This window comes from Acyrthosiphon pisum, chromosome A1, assembly GCF_005508785.2.
Source record: "Acyrthosiphon pisum isolate AL4f chromosome A1, pea_aphid_22Mar2018_4r6ur, whole genome shotgun sequence".
In the NCBI taxonomy this organism is placed as follows: Eukaryota; Metazoa; Arthropoda; class Insecta; order Hemiptera; family Aphididae; genus Acyrthosiphon; species Acyrthosiphon pisum.
In genome coordinates, this window is record NC_042494.1 from 2,149,263 (window position 1) to 2,173,005 (window position 23,743).

At 29.4% G+C, this 23,743-nt stretch overlaps 3 protein-coding genes across 3 annotated transcripts; 2 read left to right on the forward strand and 1 right to left on the reverse strand.

Annotated features, from left to right (window-relative positions):
- The first annotated feature begins 628 nt into the window (after positions 1-628).
- On the forward strand, positions 629-1,835 carry Mrpl48 (mitochondrial ribosomal protein L48). The gene is given in 5 exon segments (NM_001160344.1): positions 629-849; positions 1,063-1,251; positions 1,253-1,305; positions 1,373-1,475; positions 1,540-1,835. Coding segments are annotated over 5 exon segments (558 nt in total). The 5' UTR covers positions 629-828; the 3' UTR covers positions 1,732-1,835.
- Positions 1,836-2,868: 1,033 nt separating this feature from the next.
- On the reverse strand, positions 2,869-8,093 carry LOC100165951 (WD repeat-containing and planar cell polarity effector protein fritz homolog). The gene is made up of 12 exons (XM_001947867.5): positions 7,591-8,093; positions 7,328-7,463; positions 7,085-7,265; positions 6,726-7,023; positions 6,491-6,593; positions 6,204-6,428; positions 5,364-5,623; positions 4,441-4,649; positions 4,201-4,324; positions 3,793-4,132; positions 3,605-3,731; positions 2,869-3,495 (listed from the first exon to the last, which is right to left on the reverse strand). The coding sequence occupies exons 1-12, from the start codon at positions 7,671-7,673 to the stop codon at positions 3,413-3,415; spliced, it is 2,169 nt and encodes a 722-aa protein (XP_001947902.2). The 5' UTR covers positions 7,674-8,093; the 3' UTR covers positions 2,869-3,412.
- A 135-nt stretch (positions 8,094-8,228) lies between these two features.
- LOC100575426 (probable 39S ribosomal protein L24, mitochondrial-like) lies at positions 8,229-10,583 on the forward strand. The gene is given in 5 exon segments (NM_001246140.1): positions 8,229-8,478; positions 8,534-8,719; positions 8,794-8,996; positions 9,086-9,222; positions 10,214-10,583. Coding segments are annotated over 5 exon segments (765 nt in total). The 5' UTR covers positions 8,229-8,376; the 3' UTR covers positions 10,351-10,583.
- Positions 10,584-23,743: the final 13,160 nt, after the last annotated feature.

A 23,743-nucleotide genomic window follows, 5' to 3' on the forward strand; every position in this document is an offset into this window, starting at 1 on the left:
GCATCGGGATTTTTATCAATAAATCCAAACATAATAATTTCTTCGTATAAAAATAGTAGAATTACAAATAATATAATTAACTTTATGGAATTCAAAGAAACCGACATTAGTTTTAAATTTTAATCTGTTTTTCAAGAACAGTACAAGAGCGGTTTTTCAATTCTATGGTTTCGGTTTGGGTTTTGAAAACGGTTTTTTAAGGTCTTAGGTTTCGGTTACGGTTTTTTAACCGGTGTTTCAAAGCTTTTGGTTCCGGTTCCACTTCCGGTGTTTAGAAATGAGAAAACCGTGGTTTTAACCGGTTTTTTGGAAAACCGGTTAAACCGGTTTCGATCCCTGGCTTATTAGGAACATAATTCATAAGTAGTTTGCTGGGGTACCCACGGACCCCCACGACCCCACCCACCGAAAAAAAGAGGGGGCAGTCGCCCCTCTTGGGTTATAGGTTCGGCGCCACTGAATAACTTTCAGATGTGCTTATAAGTTATAATTGAGATACCTATGAGAACAGTAAAAAATCGAAACATGATTTGTATTATCAGTCATGTTGGTACTGGATACTAGATAGTAAATGGGTAAGTTATCAGTTTTAAATTTTCTTATCATTCTGTGGAATAAAATAATATTTAGCTATTCGGCATTCGCATATTATTTTGGGCATAGTATGATTTTCGGTACCTACCTAGCCGTTTGGCACTTTGGTGGTTTGGTGGGTTAAATTCATCGGTATTATTTAATATCTATTGTAAAATTTCCTTTTTTCGTCACATACAAATAGGTTTAGCTATAGTTTCCTGTTGACATTTTTGTCATTTAAAAGGGATCAATATGTTTGCAACAAAATGTTTGGTACGTATATTCTGATTTGTAAAAATTGTCTGTTAATCTATTGGGTTAAACTAGTATAGAGTAATAGAGTCATTGAAAATTATTAAATATTTTTTCTAATTTTTTGGTTTCTATAGCAGGGTGATGTGGGATATGCACATAATCAGCGCGTTCTCTCGCTAAGCAGAGTATAATTGTTGAAGTAATAATTTTTTAATGTTCTTATTTTTGTAGGTACAACAATGTTTTAAGATGGCTAAATTACAATCTTTTAAATCAGCTAAGGTCTGTGTGCCGTCTGTTCGCTGTTACGGTAGTATTTACGAACCTGAGTATCTAGACTTGTTAAAGCCAGACATTCCTGAATACGAGGAAGTAAATATTCAAATCAAAGGTTATGACTTCGCTATACTAGAATCGTTTTCAAAAACTTGTGCATACTATTGCCGAAAATATGGACCTTGAAGTATCTGATGGGTGATTACTAGTTTGATAAGTTTTGTAAAATCTATAAAAATATAGTATCATTTATTATTTATTTTAGATGGGCATTACCTCCACAAACAATAAATGTCAAACGATTGGTGCCCAATAGCGAAAATGTAGAAGCACAATACACGTTAAATGTATATGAACGTAATATACAAGTATGAACGTAAAATGTAGTGTATTACATTTTTTGCTTTAATCATACATCATCTATTTTTTTAGGTGGTTGACATCCCCACTACTAAGCTTTCCTTACTTATCGAAGTAATAGAAGACTCACTACCTGCAGGGGTTAAGGCATCAATTCACAAGCACACAGACGAACACGAAATACTCAGATATATACCCGACAACGAACTGAAAACGTTGAAAATTCAACTGGAAGAAATGGGTGGCTCGAAAAAAAAAAAGTGAGTGTGAAATACTTATTTTTATTGTTAAATCTGTAACATTATGTAGTACTTAGGTACCTAAATTTATTGTGTTGTAAGTAATATAATACGATTTGTGAAATTTTATACAATGCATTTTTTTTATGTCCGATTAACACTTACATTCATGAAAAACTTGGGCTTAACGATTTTAAGCAGTCTTTCATTGATCAGTTGCTCTCAAATGGCAAAAAATATAAAAATCACCACAATGACTAATGTTTAACTTCCCAAAAACTAAACAACTCAGGGAACAATGGTAACTAGATATCTAACATATTAAGCATTTCAAGTAAGTTATTAAAAAGATTTGTGAACTTTGAATGTTACGTTGGTATGGTCTAAAGATTGGAATAGAATCCAGGGCTTGAAACCGATTTTAGAAACCGGTGTAAACCGTTATAAAACCGAAACCGAAAACAAAATCAAAACTGAAACTGAAAAAAATTGGAAACCAGTTAACAAAATCGAAATTTCCTAATACCAGTATTGAAAAATTGAAACCAAAATCGACAAAGATAAAAACCTGTATACAAAATCAAAACTGAAATTTTCAAGCCCCGATAGGATCATATTTATTTATTTTTTTTTACAAATATACGGGTTTCTCCTTTAACTATAAAATTACAGTGCAATTGTAGAATGCATATAATGTAAATATCATTTAAATAATAAAATAATCAAATTTAATTAAAGTAGAATTCACTTATTATGAGGCTGTATAATATAACAATATTACAAATAAAACAATTTCCTATCATGGATTTAGTTGGTATTATATTATCTCACATACAGTATGTTTTTGTCATCCAAATGTAAGAAAGTTTTGATATAACGATCTGATTCTCTAGGTCTGTTGAAAATCATTATAAACGGATTCTACTGTATATTTATCAAAATATTCATAACTATACTCATATTATTTTTCACAAAATAATAAGACCTTGTTTTGAACAAAACTGAATTTCGTGTTTCCCTACCAAAACATATGGTTGTTAAGGATATTTCATCGCTGTACAAGCTCCTTGAATTGACGAAACCGTACAGTTCTCTTGTAAAACGAAGTATGATAAAGTTTAAATTATCCAATAAAGTAAAAAAAATAGTTTATTATATTGGTACAAAAATAAATGTTTTATTAAACATAAAATTTGGTGTATAAATTATAGTTGAGTTGTCTAAATAAACTGCATAACAATATAAAATGAAACATTTTTTTTTTTTGTATAAATGTATTAACAATACTAATAATTATTACATAAACATTTTTAACAATAATATTATAATAAATAAAATACATTTTAACAATAGTATATAATATGGCATTAATTTGGTACAATTGGCAAGAAAAACAAAATAAAAGCCTTAGGTATATCATATATTTCATAAAATAAATACCAAACCACCATAATGAGTATTTATGTAACCTATTTCTTATAGCCATAAATATAACTAAATTAAATGGACGGTATTGTCAAAGTTTTACAAATTTAATTTATAAACAAGTATATGTGCTTACACATAAATTCGAGCCTGATTATGACCAATTCAAAATTAATCCATATCACACCGAAATAAATTTAGGCAGTCTTTATAGTTTATACTTATACTAATAATACATTTGTGCTTACTATTTAAATATAAATTTTTTTGATGAAAAAAGATCATACAATACCAAAATGGACAACTTTAATAGTTTTATCAGGTTGCGGTTTAGTTGTAATTTGACTTTGTTGATTATTGTTTTCTAAATAATTTTATATATTATTATAATATACATATAACAAATAATGAAAACATCCAATTAGAACAAAATATAAATGATTTAAATAATTTGATAAATAATTAATACAAACCTAAACGAGTATTTTGGGTGAGTAATTGCTGTTCAAAAGGATATTTTAAGTGTGGCACACTATCCAATGAAGTTGTTGGTAGCTCTATATTTTTTGTTTGGACGTGTTCAACATGAGAACCAGTATACTAGAAAAAAAAGTAGTTAGGCAATCTAAAAGTGATGGTTTTATTTAAAACTATCACATACTGGTACACTTATGGTTGTAACATTATTCAGTGATCTGTTGTTTGGTATTGATGGAATAAACAATGACGGAGAAGATGTTGTGATGGGCACGTTTGGTAAAGGTGGTCTTAATGAGCTTGACGGAGAATTTGAATGACAGTCTGTGCAATTGCAATCAGATGACTGACTAGAATGTGAATCGTCTGATTCTGATGACACAATTTGATTAGCTTTCTCCAATGCCATGGTTGCCATAGCTCTAGTACCAATCCCTGATTTTGTGGCCCAATATAGATCCATAAATAAATCTCTGTCATTCAAATCAATGGCTAGACTGTATGCTTTTTCATAAAGTTCGTATCTGGAAGCAATAATTTGTTGATAAATTATTTTAATATAAACTAATTAATAAATTCCATTTATAAGCACCTCACTAAATGATGAAAAAAACGCCGTGCAATATTCCGAACAGGTTCAAAATATTCATGTTTTGCATCTTCACTTAACGGTATAACAGGTTGGTAGAAACTACCGATTGCAGATTGTAATTGCACTGTTGTAAATATAATATAAGATTATTACAGAATCTAGTAATACATTTTTTTTTTCATATTTAATTTTAGAAATAATAAAGATAAACGGTTACTTAATAGTTTATAGTCATATTACCTTCTCTCACAGGAGTAAATGACAATCGAAACAAATAATTTGTAATTTGTTGCAAGGTTGTTAAACATAGTGGCCCATCAGAATGCCAATCTAGTCCCAGTAGAAAGTTGAGAGCGTGATCGACATCATTTTCATTTAAATACATGGAAACTAATTGATTTACACACAACTTCCCAACGCCGAGTACCTTAATGGCAATCACAGGGCCCCTAAATGTGTAATATCAGAAAGATCAAAATATATTAAAAACAATAGTGGTGAGTCGAACTATTAGAATCTCAAACCAAACTATCAACATTTGATGATTTGGTTTGAAACTTGAACTCTGAACGAAAAAAATTTGAACCGAACTATCAAGCATCTTTTACTGTTGGAAAATTGAACTTCAAAATTCAAATATTTGTCAAACCAGACTTTCCAGCCCCGGTAATTAAAAAGAGCAAATCTTTGTCCAATTCTTTAATAGCTATTTTTAGAAATGTATAATGATTATTTAGTATTTACAAATTATTAGATTATTAGGGGCCCCATGCCTACATTAATATTGTTAATTTTGATTTTATCATATTAAATATAACAGTAAATTTTACTGTTACGGGAAAAATTTATTTTGAGTAAAACCATGGTAATATTGTTATATTCTGTGAAAATATTCTGATACCGTGGCTGTGTTGTTTATAATAACATGTTTACAATTTACATTATATATTTCTATACCTGATAGGTAATACAATAACTCAAAATATAATTGTAATTCTGATATATGGTTGATATAAAAATGTTGAGTTAAAATTATTATAGGTTCAGTTTGGTAGAAAATATGAAGGTTCGTTCGGTTTGGGTTTGAAACAAAAATTTGAAGTTCGGTTCAAGTTTAATTTAGTTTCAAAAATCAAGGTTCAACCATTAAAAAATAATCATACTTTTCAAATATGAGATGAAGAATGGCATCAGATTGGTTCACAGCATGTTTTGTCGTTTCACATGGCATCCATTTCACGGAGAAAAGTTTTTTGTTCCCAACTTTGGATTGAAAATCTAACCAAGCCGATGAATTTGCTTCTTCTGTCAACGGTTGTAGACGAATGCAAGACAAGCACGAATCGTAACACTGTATCCTACCATTACTATCTGATACAGCGATTAAATTACCATCTGGGTGCCAATCCAAATACTCCACAGGCTAGTTAATTTAATTTAAAATACATGAGTCTTAGTAACAATTAACAAACACATTGTACTCAATATATTTATTATAAAATAGTTTTTAACATGTTTAGAACACTGAACTAAATACTGTACATAGTTCAGTGGTTTACACCCATAATATTATGTCACTTAAGTTGACATAATTTAATGTATTATCTAGTAATTTTTTTTTTATACAAATTGGGTTTAAGATTTTATTGTTTTATATTCTGTTATTTTACAATGATTATTAAGTTTTATTAAAAATTTAAAAATTATAAAATATTATTGAATTTTATAATATATAACATAATATTATAACAATGATAATAATTAATAACCATTGATAAATGCAAGTATCTCTTATGTCTAGAACCCATAAGAAATTGTAGTAAAATATGGTGAATATAATCCAAAAGACTTATATTAAAAATTATAACTTATTGTAATATTATTTATTATTCATTTTTTAATGAAAGTTTAAAGTTGTATTTTCAGTGGTAGTTTATTAGAACACCACATTTTTGAAAATTTTTTAATAGTAGTATAAGAAAAATAAATAAAAATCTACTTACAAAAGCAGTTTTTACTGAACATGTGATAGATAATTTGAAATCGTGGATAAACAGTATAGAATCGTTGTATGAGAAACATAAACGTGTGTCATCTTTGTTTAACCATGCATTTATTATGGCGGCAGAACACCAATCAAACGGACTAATTGTCACTACCTTGACTAAATGTAATTTTGTATTGGTCACTTCAAATGTACTAAAATCGAAACGAGAGTCGTTGCAATTCTAATAACATAAAACATTATTGAAAAAATAATATATTTTTGATTTAAGAATAAACAATTCACCTTCTGTTCCAAAATGAATATAATATTTGATATTGTTTTACTAAATGATACAATAAGAGGATCTTGTTTGGTATGATAATAGCAACAAAGTTCTAGTCGAGGCCTAAACAAAAATTTGTAGTGATAATTATGTTACAAGGTAGTATTTATTTTTATTTCCGTAGAGTTAATAGTAAAAAAACTTACAAGTATAATACAATTGTATTAAGTTCTATATTTATTTCTTAAATCTTACCCAATGATTTTATACACATGGACATTAGCTCTGTGTTCATCTTTCACCAACGGGTTCCAAGGATAAACTTCATTTAATGATGACTTGGACCAGGTGGCCACCATAGTTGAGGATACATTAAATGTTATTTTTCGTTCATTTTTTCTATTAGTGGTAGAATTGCTAAAATCGGATAATCCAATTTTTGGATCTAGAAAGGACCATTTGTTCAGTGTGCGATCAAATGAACGGCCAAAATGTATAATGCCCAATTTATGATCCGAAAATGAGCATACCAGCACTTGTTTTGCATAGGATACTGGAAAAGAATATACTAAACTTTAAAATTCTGTTAAATAATATCACGAGTCATGACATACCATTAATTAATTGATCGCATTGAAATTTTGATTGCAAAAATTTATCAGTAACAATTTCGATTAAATCACAAGTAGCGGGATCAAATGTGACGAATATAGTAGATCCATTACTAACTATAAATGCTATTCTGTCTTTTTTTATCCATTCAACAGCAATCAAATGATGGTCGTTGAGTTCAGTCTGAATATTTAAGTGTAAAATATCAATTATTTGCAAAACATGGTAAATTAAATGTTACTCACTTCAAAATATTTTAACGAATCTCTCAATTTCAACGGCCTCTTATTAGACACTGACCAATTACACCCGATCGCTTCAACATATTTTTTCTTGATGATCTTGTCTGAAGACGTTTCCGTTTCTTTTTTCTCATTATATCTGCACAGATATTAAACATTAACAACATTACATGACACAATAGATTAAAATGTTAAACCCACAGAAATTATATTAAATTAATCATTTTCGAGCGTGCGAGATCAACAAAATAAATGATCGTACGTACTTGAAGTGACTAAAATCTGTGTAGCTGACGGTCAGGTCGTTTCTCAACGTCCAGTAATGACATTCACAAACGAATGTAAGCATTACACTGCTTTAGTCAAATAAAATGTGTGTACACGTAATTGAACATTTTTCAGACCTTCGAATTGATTGGACACATAATATCAATCATGAGATTATAGGCGAAAAACAAACAAATTCCAATAATTCAAACCGACGAGTAAAAATACTAAAAATTGAATATTGCACTAACGCGAGATAACAATCAGTGTTAGTAGGTTTTTTCGGAGAAGTGGAAGTCGAGTCCTCTGTTTACTTTACAGTTATTTGAATAATTATTATTATTGTTGCGATTCGAAAGTATATCAAATTATTTTTGGTTGTTGGCGACTTGTTGCCAAAATAATTTGCTTGTTATCAATCGGTTATCAGGGAAATCTAATCAACAGGTAGCACAGACAAGTAGAAATGGTTTTCGCTGCCACGTCCGATATTATTTACTCCAAGCCACGGTCCAAGATCCAAGACAGAAATTATTCTGTGATAATATTATCTAGCACAGATTTATAGATTATGTTATCTGTGCTTAAATATTACTTTTTTTTATCATAAGCACGATTTAAGACGTGATCATAAGTCACAATTCATATTTTTAATTTTTTGATAATAACACTAAAACAGTGTTCGTAGATTTAAGTACTTACTATATACTTAACTCATATTATATCCGATAATCGTGCTACTATAGTCACTGTCTCGGGCGTCGTAAGTATTAAGACATTACACGATGAGGCTTACGGATTGTCTGAGAGACTTTAAGAAAGTTGGAGAACTGACGAAAAAGTACGCTAATTTCCCGGATTCGTACATCAAGCGTAGCATGGAAAAGGTAAGTGCAAAAGAGAAGAATTATGAAATTTCGTTAATGAAAAAGTTTCTTGTAGGTTGTATGGAAAACTCCACAAAACAATCCTCGTTACTTGCCAAGGACTGTTAAAAAGAAAAAATATCATTTTTCCGAACACAGGCCTTGGTCGATGCCATTTAGTAGTCAAAACAATTTTGGCGATTTAAAGCCAAAAGCATTTTTGGAACCGATCAAAGAATGGTCAATATTTAAAGGTGACAGGGTTAGTATTGAAAAATTGTTGGTATTAACAATTGCACAGAAATACATGATTACCTAAGTACGTTTCATGTATAGGTTGAAATTTTGGTTGGGCCTGATAAAGGAAAGCAGGGAATTGTTGGACATGTGATTCAAGAACGCAATTGGGTGATTGTTGATGGTTTAAATTGTGAAATAGATGAAGTTGCTCACTATAAAGGGCACTTGTCAATGGTTCAAATGAAAGAAATTCCACTATTAGTCACTAGTGAGGTGTCATTAGTAGATCCATCAGACTTGTGAGTAAAGACTTTACTTAATTATCAAATTATTAAGTATTTTGCTCCATTTGAAATAGTTAATTAAATTTATATTTTGTTATTTTCAGGCAAGGTTGTACTATTGAATGGAGATTTACGGAAAGTGGTGATAAAGTACGAGTGTCTTCCAGGAGTGGAAAGATAATTCCAATTCCATCATTAGCAAAGCAAACTTATGATTACAAGACACCGAATACTTATAAAGGTTTGTTTATGTTGGGTAGATTTAGAATGAGAAAATCTATGAAACAAATTTTGCAACTACTATTCAATAATATTGCATTTAAAATTATATTAACCTGAATTCTAGTTAACTATTTAGAGATACAATACAATCTCAGTAATCCGACACATATCAGACCATGCTACTGCCGGATTAACGAAAACGGTGGATTAACGGGGGTTCACATAAAAATGCATTTTTACTTATTGAATCTTACATTTTTACTGATACATTTAAAAAATGAATTATTATTATTATTATTATACATATATTATTATTTATTATTTATTTATTATAATTATTATAAAATATAAATAGTTTTTAGTTTTATCTAACGTTTTATCGTTAACGATAGTAATTTCATATATAAATACATATTAGTACATATAGGTAAAAACAGCCGGATTACTGGATGTATTGGATTATCGAATGGCCGGATTACCGAGATTGTACTGTATATCATTTAAATATATAGCAATTGTCCATTAAAGTTTTACAACAATAGCACTTACAAATTATACATCAAGATATATGATATTATGGATGTATCAATTTCTATTGATATTAATCTTAAAATCATATACATTTTCTTATGGGCTCACCTTTACACAAGTTAAAAGTGCATTAACAAGTAACAACCACTATACTCCGGCCCAGGAGAGAGTACTTCTGGGCGGCGGCTCAAACGTGTCCGTTTTCGCGCATTCCCACCACAAAACCTTCCCGTACGCTGGCCGTTCGCAGTGAGTGGGGGAACTTTGGGCGGCGAATAATAAAATAATCTCTTTTGTATGGCCGACACCGCGGAGCTAATTCATTTGGATGCGCGAGCGAGAAGTACTCTCTCCTGGGCCGGAGTATAGCAGAAGCATTTAAAACATTAACGGTCATCCATTCTTATTTTGTTGTCGAATATTTTGTTTAACTTTTTATCATACATTTTTGTTTTAATATTAGTATGTTTTATTTTTAGAATCTGAAAAAGATACTACAGGAGACGATATAAAAAAAATAACTTTTTTACCTTTATTGAAAACATTTGAAATGGATGTAATGGATGAAATGGATATCAAGGAAGATAGAGTTCCAGCTCCAACTTATTGGTATTGATTGTGTAGAATTTAAGTAGTATAGAAATGTTTAATAATAAATGTATGCATTTTGTGTTTAATCCATTTAGAGTAAAGGTTAATTGTTATTAATGATTACTGATTATAATTAATTTATATATTTTTTTGAAAAAAAAAAAAGAAGGTATATAATATCATTAAAATACGACTGAATTGTTTTTGATAGTAAATATAAGCCTCATACATGGAGTACATTCATTATTTAACAAAAAAGCGAGTAATATGTAGTTTTTTATATGCAATTTTAATTATGATGTGAGGCTACATTGAAAATACAATTTAAGGGTACTTAAATAATGTTGGTAATATATTTAGTATTTTATTTAATATTTAAGTTTACCGGGTGATTCTTTTATCATAAAATACTCATTATTTCAAAAAATATTAATGTTTTTGAAAATATTTTTTTACATAGTTTCAAGTTGTTCAAAACACAATATTTTTATTAAAAAATATTTGACCGATTTTGACAATTCAAGGGAGCTGGGTTGGATTAATATACTTAGATATAAACCAGTTATTTTTGGGTGACTTACCACTGTTAATAATAGTAATAATGTAATTGGTTACAGTAAGAAAAAAAAAATACTTGTTAATTATATTATTAGGTATCTGCCACAGGTGGAGGATTTCAGTCTCATCTATACACATTACCCGGAGTCCTAGGGTAGTTGACTACTAAAAAAGGGGGGGGGGGTTCTCATTTAAAAAATAGATGTTTGTAATGCCACAGGACATTCCTTAATTAGTACAAAAAATATAAGGAATTTGAAAATAATCTTTAGGAATACTTAAAAAATTCTAAAAATCAGAATTTGAACAAATGTAATATTATAAGGGGAAAAATGGAGGTGAGCGTGTTTAAAAAGTCACCCTGTAGATTGATTGAGAATAGGGTAGTTGTGTCTTTATACGGCTTAACGTTTCCGTTTTTCATTCTTTGGTACCCACCTACATATTATAATGTTTTTCTTTCTTCTAAATTTCACTGCTGTAATCGTCGTTTTAAACAGTTCTCCCATGTTCTCCGAGCGAGTCGACACGAGATTGATGGGTGGGTACAGATACACGATTGCCTATTACAGTAGACAGTAGCACTCTATCAGACTCTCGAGTCTCTGAAGAAAAAAAATTCTGATTTAAACTAAATAATACAGCGATGTATTGTCAGCTTAATAAATTACGATATTTGTATCATGTCACCGTTGCACCGTGCCGTAAATCGAGAGTGCTCATGTAATAAGCCAAAAAATTGTGAAACCACAGAAATATAATTTTTTTACACCTAAGTCATAAGAGGTAGTATACGGGTCGTTATAATAATAAATAGTAAATGATTTTTAAAAAACGTATCCCCCGAAAACGATGGCAGTGACGCTCGAATCTAGGCGGTTGCCGAGTCTGATAAATTGTAAAAAAAATTAGATAGGTAAAATTCGAATTCAGCGGACGAGGAACGTGATGTTTGTAAGTATGTATTTATTTCCAGCGGCCAATTATATTATTATTTTTGGTAAAATATATAGAGATAGACTCTAGACGCAGAGGCCACTTTTATATAATTGGATTGTGCGAGGATGATATGCAGTGACAAAAAGGTGCGCCGCGGTGGCGTGTGCGGTTGACATTTTGTAAAAAAAAAATTATGTAATATTATTATATTTTTATTTCATCTAAAAATATGTTTTTTTTTTTCAAAAGTCCGGAAGTCATTAAAAAATAAATAAATACTTTCTGCTGAAAATTGGAGTGGGTTTCTCCACTTCACTGCAGTAGGTACACACACACACACACACACACACACACAAACACGCCCATAATATATTATATTATATAGTTGAGTGGTCGAATTCGGGACCGGCCGGCCGGCTTTTGAATATAATAATAGTTAATATAATAATGCTGACAGCAAGACTTCCGCCCTCCAGCGATACACTCGTCACCCACGGGACGCCTCTGTCGGTGTTCAGACGGTTTTTACACGGTCTCGTCTTCAAATAAGGTCGCGATTGCAGTCAACAAAGAAACCTTTCAACACGTCTGATACGATGTCTATTATAATGCACGAGAGTTTTTTTTATTGTTATAATATGATATACGGTATCTGTATCTCGTATTCACGTAGATATATATACCTAGATAATAAAAAAATTATACGATACCTAAAGGTAATATAATATATTATAATGTATTATACGCCTACAATGAGATATAATATTTTCGTTTGATAATAATAAATTAATACCTTTTCGCGGGTTTGGTTCTAAAAAGTTCTATAATATACTTCTATATAAATAATTTATTATTTTTTGATTACTAAATTCTTCTCAATTGACTGTTGAGATAGTAAAAATTCTGATTTAATTTAAAAGGTTTTCATAACTTATACGTCTAAATCAACTAATTTTATTATAAGCTGAAAAATATTTAAACACATTTAAATTGGCTTTTCTGAACAATTTCAAATTTACACATAAAATCTTTTGGATCCAAACCGGCGTTTTATCTGTAGGACCTCGAGTTTGGCGATCGTAGCTGGTAGGTGTAGCGAGCGACTGCTGTGTTTTCTTGTCATACTTTATTAGCCTACTATATATTATTATATGTGCTCATCTTAACTCGTTAATATAGGTACGTAGAATCTAAAAAAAAAAAATAATCTAAATTGACTAAATGCCCGGTGCGTGGCGGTAAACCGCACGTTGTGCGCAAAAACAAAAAATTTCAAACTTTGGAAGGATAGAACTTCCAAAGTAGGCAATGATTTCTGCAAATTTTTTTTTTGCTCCATTGTTCTTTACCCGTCGAAACACATGTTTCAAAAACAAAAAAAATCAGAAAGGCACGTGGAAACTAAAGTGAATTAATTGTTCTTTTATTTAAAAAAACAAGTAATGTTTTATAATTGTTATTTTTAACACTGGAAATCCACCTCCCCCAATACTGGACAAAAAGAGGGGTGGAATTTCATAAGTGTCCCGGGGCGCATAATTTCTAAATACGGCCCTGCCTACAGCTCTTTCTATTATTATTATTTAATGTCCATATTATACCTACATCATAATATTATAATTATATTGTATACGTACCTACCTGCCTACCCACCAGAAAATTACTTTGATACGGGTGAATGGTGAATGCTTAGGTTGATATTTTATATATTTAAAAACAAAATGTTTATAAAAAAAAAAAAACCGATTACTATAATTTTTACTAAAAAAATATATTACTTACTGTAGGTACGTCTGTATTCGTTGAAACGTTAAATTTAATTTATATTTTAGATTCTGAGTGAAGCTATGTAAATGTATTGATTTTAAAATAATGCATGTTTTTTTTGTGTGTCACACGAATGATAGTTGAAACAATGTTTAGATTTTAAACTTTGGGGTGGTTTTTTGTAGAAAACTGGATCTAGTTAGTTCTTGGTGTTCCCAGTGTTTTATTTTAAGTGACTTTTTTAGGAAACTATTTTATTCAATTTGTACGCAGGAAGCACACAAATTGTATAAATTTGACACATTTTCAAGTATAGCCGATTTTAGGGTCAGATGTAGTGTAAATTCAACAGGCAACTTTTTTTTTTTAACATGCAATTATTTGTAGACTCCGCACCTATACTAAAATAGTTAAAATTCCACCGATATTATAATAAAAATTTAATCTAAATTTTTTATTACATTTATGTACCTACAAATATATTATAGGTAATAGATTATTATTGGTACAATAAAAAATACATAAAGTAAAACTAAATTTATCAACTATAATTAGGTATGGTTAATTAGGAAAATTTACTATTACTCTTCTTATACACGTTGTGTAAGAACAGAACAGAACAGAAGAGTTTATTCCTATCACAATTTACACGATAATTAAAACAAATCTATCATCAAAGCAATGAATACAATAGCCTATGAAATATGTATTTATTTATTATTTGAACGCGTTGTGTAATTAATTTTCGCCTTAAATTGGAAAGGAAAATGTGTTTGATTATAATAATTTTAAAAATAAAACTAGTCAGAAAATAACATCGGTGGGGCTTACGCTTATTTTACTGGTCAAAAGTATTATTAGTGGAATTTACATGTTTTTTACAGGTAAAAAAATCACAACAGGAGAATTTACATACAAAAAATGTATAATAGGCAGTATTTACAATCGGCTTATGTTACGTCCTTTGGACGCAGCACCGTCCATGAGAAGAGAGTTGGGCAGCGGCAACAGCTAGTGAAAACCCCCTCGTTTAAATTATTTTGCGCTGGTAATGATAACATATAATCCTTACCTTTATTATACAATAATTTTTTAAGATCAAAATTGAAAAAGACCAATCAGAAGCGTCAAATTGATATCGGGTTCATAACATGGAGCAGTATGTCCAAGATGCAATATTCAGCGAATTTTCTCTCAGACGCATATGATATATTACTAAATTTTTCTATTTTAAGCGTTCCATGAAAAAAAAGGGATGAGCATGTTTGGTGAATTATTCTGTATACTTCAAATTCGGTTAAGCGTTAAGACGCTCTTCATCAAAGGACCACCTTAAAAAAGCGTCTTAAGCGAGAAAGAATTTTATGCGGAAATTGAAAAAAGGACCTAGGGGGGCGGAGTGGCCGAGTGGACTAAAGAGGGTGCCCAATAAAAAATCTGCCAAACCAAAAACTCACGTGTTTTCTAAACATACAATTTCCTCCCCTACAAAACAAAAACAAAAACAGCTAATGGTCATAGTTGCCGGGCTTTACGATCAATAAAAAAAAAATAAGAACCAGGTGGTAAAATATCGAGTTAATTTATTTATTATATATTATTAAATTATTACATTATCGAGATTATTAATTATAACTAAAGTAAAACTGGTTTATTAGTTAATTACAAAATATTATGTATTAAAAAATTATAAAAATGTAAAATAAAATATAAAAAAAACAGAAGGACCTACAGTAGAGTTATCAAAATCTGACAATTATACAATGCCTGAGAATTATTCACATGAAATCATTTTTTTCCATACAATAGGTACACCTTATTAATCCCCTCTCCCCTAACTAGGTATCAGGCAGTAGATTAGTGGAAAAGTATTATAATTAAGGTTAAAAATCTAAAATCTATAAAATTTAATTTTGAAATTTTATAGAATTGCAGAAAATTTAAAAAACTGACACCAGGCCCCTTAACAGCTGGTTTTACTAGTACAGGTAATATCTAGGAACTGGCGAAAACAGAGTCTTATGCGGGAGTGTCTTAAGCGAGTTTCACTGAATTTAATCTAATTTAAATATAATATATCGTGTTGTGTAATAAAATATTTAATTCTACATCTACATGATAAAATTAGTTTTTAAAACAAAATAATATCAATTTATAATATTCAAACATATTTTATAGTTTTATTTTATTTAATATTAGTTTATTTAACACCTAGCTTATACATATGTACCTATAAAAACACAATACAATAATATACTATACAAGTAAACAGTTTGTTAAAAATTAAAAAAAAATATAATACCTATAGGCTATAATATCTTATTACCTACATTAAATATAATAAAAAAATATACAATGAAACATTAATTTAAGTGAGATGATAAAATAAATTCAAGTACTCCGTAGTTTAGACAATTATTATATTTTTATCAAACTAAAAAATATTTTGATATTATTTTTAACAGAGGAAATTATTTTCATTATACTAAAATAATATAATAAATGTTTCATACTTTGACGTATTTTAAAATCAAACGTTCCACATGAGACACCGGGTCAACGGGCCACACAGTCGTAGTGTAGCCAAAATGCCTACACTGACCGCCGTGTTACCAAATTCGTATACATGTGTCAAGATTATATTATTATTTTAATAAAAATATATAACAATTATTATAGCAATAATAATATCAATGTTAAATATTATTAACATCGATATTATCATAAAATGCAGACGTGGACTTCTTTTACTTTTTTATTTTTATGGCGTTTATTGAAAATTTACAATCTGTGCATTATATTATACAGTAAGTAAATATGATATGGTATAATAAAATAATATAAAAGTGGCTTTGAGTAACGTGTAAGAAGGATCGCAGTCGAGTCACCTTTTACAATGAATTAAAATTTTTATGAGTAATATAAATGTATTTTATAGGTTAAGAAGATCTCTGCACCAATTGCGTTTGAGGGGTTGCGATTGGGAACCTTTTGTGGGGTTGTCAGGAAGAGTTTTTGAGGCCAATTACGAGATGAGCTGGTGGTTGTGGTTCATAAGGAGTTTTCCATGAAACCTTTTGTAGAAATTGGTGGCTGTATCGTGGATGGTTTTGATTTGAAGGTCATCGTGAAGTAATTTGTTCGTTACGTACCAGGGAGCTTTGGCAATGATACGGAGACAAATTGATTGAAAAGCTTAAATCTATTGAGTTTTGGATTTTTTGGCTGGGCCCCAGAGTATGATGCCATATGTCCAGATGGGACGGAAGAGACATTTGTATATAAGAATTTTGTTTTGAATGTTGATGTTGGATCTTAGTAAAGGCCTGAGTTGGTGAAGTCTGCTGTTTAACTTTTTTCATTTGTCCATGAGATGAGGATCCCAAGTAAGTCTTCTATCGAGTGTAACACCGAGATATTTAACTTGGGTGCAATGCTGGATAGTAGAGTTGTTCAAGGTGATCGGCGGGCAGTCTTGTGCAGGTCTTAGAGAACAGGTGATATGCGATGATTTGGTTTCGTTGATTTTAATCCCCCATTTAATGAATCAAGATATAAGGGTGTCAAGATGGGTTTGGATTTGTTGACTGGCAATGGCAGGGTCAGGATTTGAGGCAAGTATAGCTGTGTCGTCTGCGTAAATTCCGATGAGAGTGAACTGATTTACTGGAATATCCGCAGTGTAGAAAATGTAAAGAAATGGGGCAATTTTTACTCTTATTTATCAAATAATATTAATTTATTCTTTTCAATTTTATTATTTTAGAAAATTAAACAGTAAGTACTAAGTACAATTTTTGTTTTTTTTTTTAAAAAAATATGTAGGTATATTATGAAAAAAAAACTGTATAATTTTTTAAAATTGTATTAATTTTAATTTTATATTTTTACGTAATTACGTATAGTGGAAAAAATACCAAAGGAGGGGTGTTGAAGGCCCCCTTCCCGTGTGTGTACGCTACTGAATCGAAATCATATGCAATTTTATTTTCTCTACATCAGTGCAATAAATTCTTAATTCAATTTCGAGCTGAGCTTGGTAAAATCCATGCTCGCTGCAGACATTCCTTCAAAAACGTTCGACGGGTGTCAGTTCAGTTTTTCCTCACGCTTAAGGAAACTATTGAGAAAATTTCGTGAAACGACCTCTATTTGAAGTACCATCCAGCAATCGATCCCAGACATTAAACGCGTGGCTCGTGAAACTTTTTGAACATTCCTTCAAACCAAAAATAACAATATTCACAGACATAGGGGAAAAAAAACAAATCAAATACATTGCTTTACAGTGAATTTTAGTTTTTACAATATTTCATTACCATAGATTGTATTAGATTAATAAAGGTATAGGAGAATAATAAATTCTTTAACCAAAAAAAAATAAAACTATACAATTTTACGCAATCGTTCATAAATATTGTCTGTTTTGACTGTTTATTTCATGAGTTCCTTTGCATTCATGTAAAAACGTTCAGTGTAAAATATTATAATGAATAAATTGTTTTATTTTTAATTTATTTTATGTTTTATGAGTATAACAATTTTTACACGAAAAAGTAAAAACAACATAAATGAGTATTTTTTATTGAGATAAATATTAACGACCAATTATAATTTTTGTTTTCATCAATTTAACGTCTTTCATTGCGCCTAATATAACTTATTATTATTATGTTATGTATTTTGTCCAAAAAGGAGAAATTATTTAATAATTAGCATATTTATTTGGCTTTTTTTTTTGGGGGGGGGGGGCCGTGACTTAACCGTGTGCACGTTGGCCACTCTGGATGTATATATTGTATAGCATCTGTACGGCAGTACAGGTATATAACTATATAAGGAGCAAGGAAAGCTCAATCTCCGAACTCGCCAAGTACCTACTGGGGTTTCTGCGGTTGCGAGATTTACGAGACTCAAATATAAAATACAACCAATAATTTATTATTAATGGTATTTATATGTATAAATATGTATTATATGTCTAACCAATCAAATTTTGAAATATAAAGAGGTTTATGAGTTCAAATATTAACCATGCTAAAACGATAAATCTTTATACATTACAAACATCGAAACACGTTATAATTACTGTAGGCTGTAAGTCTGTTTTTATTGAGAATTTATTAAGATTTAAGACGCTAAACCATAATTTTGAGTGAATACTATTTATAATTATTTATAGTAGGTACCTACATCAATATCAAAAGTATATTTTGTTTTGAATCAATAATTGGTTTCCATGGTGAATGGCAAAACGGGGATATAAAATATGCATTAGGTATAATAAAATGTATTCACTATGTAATTAAATAATGATTAACATAAGTAACATTAGTAAAAAAAATAGACAGTTTACATAATGCTGTTATTAAATTTGGCATTTTTATAATATTAACCAACAATATTGTATAAGTACTATTATTTTTATTACAGTAAGAGTTTTTGTTTAATTACATAGGTACCTATTAAAGATGGTCTAAAAAACGGTCCACATTTTCCAAAAATTATTACTTACCTAACCTGCAGTTGAAATATAGTTCAGACTTGAGAGTTCTGTATCACTACTTGGAGAGTAAAGTTTAAACACTTTTTCAGAGGGAAATTCAAATATAATGCAGCATCATATTTTGCATACATTCAAATCAATAAATGATTGAAATTTTATGTCAACAAAATTTGTACCTTTAAATACGCATTTCTAGTTATACAAAAAGGTTACAATTGGATAATTGAACCCTGCACACTATCATTTTTTTGTGTTCAACGGTACCGTGGTTTGATTGTTTGTTTTGTTTGCAATTATTACGATTCTAATAATTGTTTGGTTTAAAAAAAAAAATAAATAAACGTGCAGTATACGGATGAAAATTCAAATAGTTTTTTTCTACTCGCTAAATATTATCTAGTCGTATTCATTTTCGAAATTAAAATGTTTGTTTTTTATAGTAATACCTACTAGCTGATCCCGAGCACTTTGTTGCCCGTTAATTATACCAACTCTATATGACTCAAACTTTGTTCAATTCGTTATTTCGTAATTATGTTGATTAATTTCCAGTTATTTTGCAAAATATTGGATAGGCGCAAATTAGGGGGGGATATGGGGGTGCTAAGCCCCCCAAAAACCTAGGACATGCAATTTTAATATGCTATATTGCAATGGTCTGCTTGCCTTTAATATATTCAGCCAACACCCCCCCCCCCCCCCAAGCCAAAATTTGAAATTGCACCTATGAAATATTGGTCAATTTCTCGAATTAATTAGACAAAGTAGGACTGCTTTTGATTATTTTAGGTTACTATGTATACACCTTCGACTGCGCAGTCTTCTGACGTCCAGAAAATCATCTCGATATTATGACAAGGGATAAATGATAATTTATTATTTTTATAATTTTCTATACTATCCATGGACATCTACATGATCACGAATTATACTGACGGCGCAAACTATGGTATAATCACTTTTCTAATATTTTTTTTTATCTTGAACGTTGGATTTTTTTGTACACATTTGGCATACCAGCATGACAGTATAAGGTCGGCACACACTAAAAACTAAGTGACACTCGAGTGAATACACACGATCGTTAATATTTTAAATTTCAATATAAAAAGGAAAACTTTTTTTAAAATATTTGTGTTTAAAAACATTAGCTCCCCTATGTTTATCATTAAAAACAATATTTTTTTCGTCAATATAATATGAACAGTGTTCATTGAACACCATATTAATATATTATTATTATTACATGCATAATATATTGTTTTTGGTTTACGAATATTTCTTCAAAATGCCTGATATAGTTAATTGTATATTATTATAATATATCAAAAACCACTGATCATTATTCAGTATTATACAATTTTTTTTTTTTTATTAATTAATCCGCGGCAACTTAGGCCATTGGGTGGTTTTTAACTGTGGGGGAGGCTACTGTCGGTTTTTGTAAACACGTGTGTTTTGGTTGGGCACCCGTAGGTTTCTGCACATGTCAATACAGATGTTTGCCCGGATAGAAGTGCCGCTCGTGACCGAAATTCGAACCGGCGATGGTACGCGTCACAACCGATGCCTTAGTCCGCTCATCCACTCCGTCCCCCACCCCATTATACATTTATATACTACTGTTTTATGACTAATCTCAAATGTATACACTAATTAATAATTATTTAGATATTTTACACAATATATCATTAGATTTAAATAAAATTATACTTATAAAAGTTTTAATTAGTTATCCTGTATCACTATATAAGAAGCATTTCTCAGCGGTAAAGAAGGCCAAAATTAGAGAAAAAAAATAATTCAAACAAAAATTTAACTTGGACGAAATAATAATAATAATTATTAAACAATTCAATCCAAAACTCATCTTCAACCATTATCTATATACAGGTATTTTACTTATATACCTACCATTAGAATCTTCGTATAAATATTTCTTTGTGCTATGTACATTATTTAAACGAATTTTAAGGACACTAATTTGATGTTTTAAGAATGTACACCTTATATATTATAAGAATAAAATATAAGTATAATATAAATTCAATCTGATGTACATATTCAGGGAAGTGAATTGATATATTTTTTAACTTATTTATGACATGTGATTGAGGATTAAGATAAAAATGTGTATTAATATTTTAGCTTTATATGTGGACAATTGTAAATATTGAAAATAAATTAGCGTTTAAGTATATATTTTCTTCTCTAATATTATTACTACAATTTATATGCAATATTGTAATGTAAACACGAAAATACAAATCTATATCTTACCTTTTTATTATTATCAATAAATTGTTGTAACAATAGTGAACTAACAATTTGTGTAGACATGTTTATTGTGCTACACATTATAGTTTAAACAATAAACCATCCTAACAAAAACCTTAAAAGAAAGAAATAATTGTAAATAATATATATTTATATGTACAAACTCGAATAAAATAAATAGTTATAGTTTTAAAACCCAAATTTAGAAAAACGGAAGATAAAATACTTTATTGAAACAATAAATACAGAAATTGACATGATCTACGTATCTACATGATACATATACCTTTATATATAAAATAAAAAGTACTTGTTTTTAAGTTTATTATTAGACAACAAAATCGGAGAAAATAGCGCACAAAAAATTATAATGGGTTGAAGTTTTTTTATAGTAACTTTTATCATACATATTATCTACTATTGATTTTATAATTTAAATTAAATAAATATAAAATCAAAGGTAATACTTTTTAATAAACTTAATTTGAATTTAAAATAGTTATAGCAAAGATTATATTCATGTCGATTCAATTGAAACATCATTGAAACCAAAAGATGGCCCCCACTCACAAAAAATCTATGCCCTGTCCCCTAAAATCAAGCTCTCATCATGTAAGTAGGTACTAATTGAACATAATTGTGAAATTAAACGGAATAACAATTACTGAAAAAAAAAATTATTAAATTACGTTTTTGTGGTAGGTACGCATTGGTGAATTATTTGAGATTTTAAATGCATTTTTTAAGGTTTTAACTGCATAAATTCACAATTGTATTATATAAAAATTTATTTAAAAATTTATATTTTACAAAATAGGTACACAATCTGTAGTTTTTAACACAAAAAGTATGTTTGATGACAGAAAAATAAGAATTCAGGATAAAAGGTGTGATCTAATTCGAAAAAAAAGAATTTTATGTGTCCACAGGACATGCCTTAAGTAATACAATTAATAATCACAACAGTTTAAAAATATGGTTTTTACTTAAGTATATTTAAAAATTCAAAAAATGAGAATTTGAATAACTGCATTATTAATGAAAAAAGGGGAGTGAGCATGTTTTGTGAATAAACCCTGTATGGGTGTATAATATAATATTATGTTAGGCATGTATATCATAGTAAAGATAATTTAGTATTATAGTATTTTAATTATTAGTCAAGAATTTATTATAAACAATATATATTTTGACGTGTGAAAAACGTGTGTTGCAGTATTGTTCATTTTGATACAATATAGTACTGCTTGGAAAGTTTGGCTAAATCAATTAGAGTTGTATTTTTACAAGTGGCAGACTGTGTATGATCGACGATTGACGAACCGTGGCTGTCCTAAGTGTGTATACAAATCAATGGTAAATGTATGCTCGTGAATCGAAATTGAAAATTGTAAAATCGTCGCGATGGGGTGGATATTATTTTTTATAATAGTTATGAAAAGTAATAATTCGTCACTTATACCATCAATATACCTACCTGCCATATCTGCGATTTACATAATTATATACCTACATTTTATATAATATTATATGTCATATTCACAAGTTCATAACCAATAAAATAAATATACAGTTTTTGCCTTCATATTATATCACTACAGCAATGTATTGTAACTAACTCACTTTTTACTCAGCAGTCAGCACACAACTTCTCAACAATAGTTTTAAATCGTCCCAGTTTTTGTTCAAGGTATAATTACGAAATTAATTTAATATTATAGTGTTTCGGTTTTTCGGTTCTAATATTATAAACGATGATAATTTTGGTGATCATCGCTATAAAAAGAACAATGAATGATATACCAATCTTCAAATATTAGTATTATTATCGCACAATATTTTCAAGATTTTAGGCTTTTTGAGTCGGTATTGGATGATATTATATCATATTTTAATTCAATCTTCTTTTAACTAAATTAAAATCAATAATAGGCTTTAATTCATTTTGGTACTGGTTTAAATCATATCTTGCTAACAGATCCCAATCTGTTAAAATTAATGGTGCGATCAGTGATTTGACCATTGTTAAGTATGGTGTTCCGCAAGGAACAGTATTAGGTCCATTACTTTTTTCTATTTACGTAAATGACTTGTTTAAGTTAGACATAGATGGTGACATATTGGCTTTTGCTGATGATATGGTATTATTTTTCAAAGGTGATAATTGGAATTTGGTAGAAAAAAAAGCGAATTCTGGATTTTCAATAGTAAATGATTGGTATACTAAAAATAGTTTAGCATTGAATAAAAATAAATCTTCATTTATTCCATTTGCATTGTCCAATATTAACACCCCAGAACAAATAATTATAACATTTTATTGTAATGATTGTCATATAAAAAATTCCATAGATATATGTAATAAGAACTG